Source organism: Mus pahari, chromosome 23 (assembly GCF_900095145.1).
Source record: "Mus pahari chromosome 23, PAHARI_EIJ_v1.1, whole genome shotgun sequence".
Classification (NCBI taxonomy): Eukaryota; Metazoa; Chordata; class Mammalia; order Rodentia; family Muridae; genus Mus; species Mus pahari.
This window is the reverse complement of record NC_034612.1, coordinates 27,752,655-27,758,182: the sequence shown is the minus strand read 5'-3', so window position 1 is coordinate 27,758,182 and position 5,528 is coordinate 27,752,655. Positions and strand designations below refer to the sequence as shown.

Genomic DNA, 5,528 nt, shown 5'->3' with positions numbered 1-5,528 from the left:
AGCTCATTGCTGCTCACATCCTAGGTCAGAGAAGGAAGGCTCTATAAGCCCAGGGTCAGCAGAAATCTCTCTGCCATTTCTCCCTAGCTACTTGCCTTTCGTCCAAGCCTTTTCCTGCTACCCCCACCCCCCCAAAAGTCCCCAGGCCCTGGCCCAACAGGCCCTCTTCTGGCCCTTGCCCTTATTCTCACAAGCTGCCGCAGGCTTCCTAAGGTGCTGATGTCTGGAGGCAGGGCTCCTAACTTGTTGTTGCTGATGATAAGTACTCGAAGGGGCAGCTGGCAGATGTAGGGTGGCAACGACGACAGCTGGTTCCGGCTGNGGAAGGGAGAGAGGCAGCAGACTTACACCCTAGGCGAGGCATCAAGCACCAGGCCTCCTCCTGGGCCTGGGAGAGCCCTGGGGAGGGAGTAGAGGGTCTCCGAGGTGCACAGAATAAGCCCCACTACCTGAGGTTGAGGTAGGTGAGGGCTGTAAGATTCCCCAAGGCTGGGTTCAGGCATCTCAGGCAATTGTGGTAGAGGCTCAGGCTTTCCAGGGACACCAGCTGGCAAGCTGCCTCAGGCACCTCGGGAAACCGGTTCCGAGACAAGTCTAAGGAAAGTAAGGGTCTGGAATGAGCNGAGAAAAGGTTCAGCCTCACACAATGGGGGCTGAGTGTNCCCTGAAGCAGCTGCCTNGCTCCCTANCCCTCACTGACCTAAAGAATCAAGCCCATAGGGCTAAGGCGAGCACCAAGTGGATAAAGGCCTGCCACACATGAAGTTCAATCCCCCAGAATCCATGTATAAAAAGTAAGGTATAGCAGTGTTTGCTTGCAATCCCACCACTGGAGAGGCAGGACAAGTGGATCCTTGGTGCTCATTTAGCCGATTCAGTGGCCAGGTCAATGAAGAGTCTCTGTCTCAAAGAGGTAGAGCGGACGGTACCTGAGCAACAGCTGAGACGGGCCCCAGCTTCCGCAGGTATGTGCACACACATGCAACACATGAATACATCTNACCTGTATTCATGTGTGCATAAACCTGGCCTCCCTGGGGGGACAATAAGTCTACAAACCAAAGCATGTTATAAGCATGACCAGAAAGGCAAAGAGAAGGCCAGAGGGACACAGCNGGAGAAGCCCAGACTTGGGAGGGTAATGACAGACCATAAACATACTCTTTAAATGCACATATGAAACTACACGTGGTGGCTCATGCCTGTAATTGCAGCAATCAGAATGCTGAGAGAGAANAATCCAGGCCTCTCCAGGGGTGGGACTGCAAGCAAACACAAACNCGGCCATATCTGGCTTTTTATTCAGAGTTCAGGATTCCACTCTGTCCCACACAGCAAAAAAATAGGACAAATGAAGATTTCTCCTGGCAGCGTACAGGCAGGGTCTATAACTCTGTGGTCATGTGTGCTGAGATGCCAGGAGAGCTGAAAGGNGGGAGATCACACAAGGGGGCCCTGCTTGTAAAGAGAGTGAGAGGGATAAAGAGGAGGCTTAGTGAATAACACACTGACTCCACACACATGAGGATCTGAGTTAGATCCCAACACTCATGTAAAACACTGGGCACGAACATGTACCTNTGCCCTCAGTGCTGTGGGGAGGGTGGGAGAGGGGCCGGCAGAAATCAACTGGGCTTGTGGGCTGCCAGGTGGAGGGATAGAACAGCACCCCAACATCCTCTTCTGGCCTCCATGTATGAGCATGAACTCACTCTCCCCTGCTCCCCACCAAAAACCAGGGCCTGGCCAGGGCTGGATGCCACTCAATGGGTCTAGCACACAGCAGGCTCTGGATGTGATCCCAGCATGACAAAGAGAAGTTGAAAACAACAGTAAGGTGATAGGCAGGAAAGGTCAAAAGGAGAATGCAGAAACCTTTGGGGGACCACAGGGAGAGCGAGCCCTTCCCCCTAGCTTCAACCTGTTCTCAACATAAGGAAGAAATCACGAACAAGAGATACCCTGGCTTTTGGGATTAAGTGAGACCCTAACACTTGGGTCCGTTTTTCATGAGCCTCCAGGACCAAAAGACTAGGAACACCTAGCTTCAGGAAGTCAGGGAGGGAAAGGCAGAAGGCTAAGCTGGAGCAGGGAACCAAGTTCTCAGAGTACTTAAGGTTGTGTCACTGGGGTTCCCTGGTCCCCAGGCTGGCAGCCCTTTTCCAACCTCAGCACCGTTCCTCTGCGGCCCAGGGTCTTTACATTTACTATGAGCAGAGCAAGGAGCGAGGTGAGGCTAACAGCCTCTTATCTCAAAGACGGGCTCACTATGGCCGTGGCAGAGGCACTCAAGCCCAGTTCCCTCCAGTGTGGAGACACAGACCACGGACCCTAGAAGCCGTATTTGTTTGTTCTGTTCAGCGTNCCCTTGGAGGTGTCTGGGTATTTTAGGGGAAACCCAGGTCAGAGTGGTTGTGAGCTTCTTTAAGGGCCCTCCTTGAGCAGGGGGCAAAAGCTAAGAGGAAGAGAAGCTGGGGAACATTCCCCGAAGGAAATGTGTCTTGTGACAGGAAATGGAGTAGAAACAATCCATTAGGCTGTGGCTTGTACATCTGTTTCCCAGGGGATAGTAGCCCGGTGCTCTGCAAACTGCTTTCTCTTCTTTGCTCCTGCCCCACTGAACACAGACAGAGCTGCTATGGGAAGGACAGTTCCGGAGACGGTGGGAGGCCCGCATCTGGTCCTCCACCCATGCCCAACACCTGCCTCTTTCCTTTGTGCTCATAAATGCATAAGTGCTATGCATGCATGCATAGGAGTGCAAACTGGGATTGGGTTAAGAGTAGAAGGGCAGAAGTCAGGGGCGGAAGGAGCCCAGGCTAGAGGAGGCAGGGCCCAGGGGCACAGGATGTGGTCTGTGGGAGAGTGATCGACACTTCTCCTTCGCTAGAACTTGCCCTGCCCCAGCCTAGGTCAAGGGAAAACTCCACTGAGGGAGCACTTGGGGAAGACAGCAAGCAGGAGACACCACGGCCCAGCAGCACAATGCTGAAGCTCTTGGTCTGGGCTGGAGGGTAAGGGGAGGCAGAGGATAGGGCACCAGGCAATTCTGGGTTTGTCATACACACACACACACACACACACACGCCCTCCCAGGCTAGGAGCTTGGAGAGAGAAGACAGTGGAGGGCGGCTGGACATAATGGAACCCACCTGCCTAGAACCTGGGCTCCAAGACTGAAGAAGGCAGAGAGGGAATTTCCCACTTCAGCACACAGTGAGCCTGCACCCAGGGGAGCCCTAGCTGCACCCTAGGGCCGGAATGTTGAAGGAGGAGACTGGGTTGGGGCAGGAGCTAGGAGGGGCTGGGAGGGCTTGGTAGTTTTCCCAAGAGTCCACTCACTGAGACAGCCCTGAGGAAGTAAAGAAAAACATTTGGTCTTGGTCACAAAACAAGCAAGGGGGGAGGGGAAAGGGAACAGACGGCCAGTGTCACACAGCTGCTGAGGTCAATCTGGAGCTTGGGGGTTGGGGGGACCTGGGAGGGGTAAGCATGGCTCCTGGGGCTCACCCATTCCCAGGACTCATTCAACTGTGGAGGGAAAAAGCATTTAAAAACAGAGAGACTTAAACTTTTTCTCTCCAGAGCTGTAAGGAGAGATTGTGCCTCAGCCAGCCCGGTACGATTGCAGGTGGGCAGGAACCTGCTGGAGCAATGTGTTCTTTGATCCAGCTCGATCCAGCCCTGGACCAGGAGATGAGAGGAGCTGAAGGGGCCCTCACACTCCAGCCCAGACTGGGGTGGGGCTCTGGGAATGTAGCTCTCTGTTGTGATTCCCCGCCCTCGGCTGCCAGCCCAAGTTCACAGGCTGCCTCCTAAGCAGCCGAAGCCTGACTCACCTGTCATACATAGTAGAGTCCCCAGTGCCTGGCCATAACAGACCCAAGGGGAGTGTCCATGATTAGTGGGATCCCAAACACACACACACACACACACACACACACACACACACACACACACCAGGGCGGAGTGGACATGATTAGAGGGGTCCTGAGGGCAGGGACTGGAGAGTGTCCAGGAGGTCAGCACTCCTAGCTAAGAGATACAATGTCCTTCCCTTCAGCAAGCTGCCTCAAGCTTCTCCCCTAAGGGGAGAGCAGAACTGTAGGGTTCCCGTGAGATCATAAACCCCACAGTGACCTCATAAAGCCAGAAGAGAAAGGGGATCGGGATAATGGATGGAAAGTTAAGGGCGTTCGATTCACTTCTTTCACACAGACAGGCTGGGGTGGACGGCGGAGACTACGGAAAAGCAGGCAGAGACGTCGGGCTGTTAGGGGCGACCCTTNGGAAAGGGATAAAGGGGGCTTGTCGGGATCGAGGTGGACCGGTGAGAAAGACGTTGGACACGACTAGAAGGGTGAAAAGTGCAGCGATCCATGCCAGATTCTGCAGGGAAGCTTGCTTGAAGGGCTCATCAANCAGATCTAGGGCTGAAGAAGCCAAGCAGGTGAGGGGCGGGGACCATGCTACAGGTGCGCCATACGCAAATAAAGGGGAAGCNTCTCCCAGAGCTCGGCCGAAAGTGTCCCGCGCGGTCCTGGAAGCGAAGTCCTGGTCCGGTGGCTCTTACCCAGGGGAGGGGAGGTCGCGGGCTCAAGGCCAAGCGCAAGGGGCGAGCGGGCGAGACTGCCAGGTGAAGGGGTGGGGCCCAATCGGACGCGAGGCGGGGCTATGCAAATGAGGGTCGCAGGCCAGTGCGGGGGGGGGGGGTCCCCGGTTGTCTGGGCAGCGGCGCAACTCACCGGCCTGGGTGATGTCTGACAAGTCGTAACCGCGGGCCGCGCCCCGGGGGAAGTGCTTCAAACGCCGGTTGGACAAGTTCAGGGTCCCGGTGGCCACAGCCTCCTCTAGGGCTCGTTCTGCGCTCCGGCTCCCGGGCAGACCAGGAGACCCTGGCGGCAAGGACACGGAAGCNGCAGCTTCCTCAGCCCCGGCGGCGAGCGGACCCGCGACCGCGACCGCGGCCGCCATCCGCTCTCGGCGGCTCCCCTCGCCCGACTGACGGCACCGGCCGGCCCTCCTCGCCCTTCCCCCGCCTCGGAGCCGCCGTAGTCGCCGCCGAGGGGCGGACGCCAGGGTCGGGAACCCCGCGGACCAATCGGGAACCAGAGACGCGTTAGAAGCCGCCCAATCAGAAGACGGCGGGGGGGTGGGGCCTCTGAATTCTCGATCCCTCCGAGGGAAGGGAGGGGGTGAGCGGCGCAGCACCCCGCCAACGGCCGCGGTTCCTGGTCGGCCCGCCCCGCGCAGCGACATCCAATCACAACTCTCGAGGCTGGAGATGGGGGGGGTGGGCAATGAGACCCGCCCAGGAGGCGGGGACTACAGGTCTCAACTTTAGGGTATTTTAGCGACCCAGAGACCACGAACCTGCTTTTTCCAACCAAGACCAATTGCAAGCTAGATACGGGCGAGTGACTGTGAAGAAGACCAATTAGAACCTTCAAAAGGAGCCTGTCCCGGCCTCTTCTCTGAGGGACGGTTCTGCCTACCAATAGCACGGGGCTAGGAGATGCTCCGTTCGC

At 56.7% G+C, this 5,528-nt stretch overlaps 1 protein-coding gene across 1 annotated transcript in view; it reads right to left on the bottom strand.

Annotated features, from left to right (window-relative positions):
* Lrch4 (leucine rich repeats and calponin homology domain containing 4) overlaps positions 1-4,988 on the bottom strand; it is an 8,992-nt gene extending 4,004 nt beyond the window's left edge. Inside the window, exons 1-4 of the mRNA XM_021187198.2 lie at positions 4,746-4,988; positions 450-594; positions 192-318; positions 4-20 (exon numbers count right to left, since the gene is read on the bottom strand). Of these exons, the coding sequence (XP_021042857.2) occupies positions 4-20; positions 192-318; positions 450-594; positions 4,746-4,974 (518 nt within the window). The 5' untranslated portion in view covers positions 4,975-4,988. The remainder of the gene's footprint in view (positions 1-3; positions 21-191; positions 319-449; positions 595-4,745) is intronic.
* Positions 4,989-5,528: the final 540 nt, after the last annotated feature.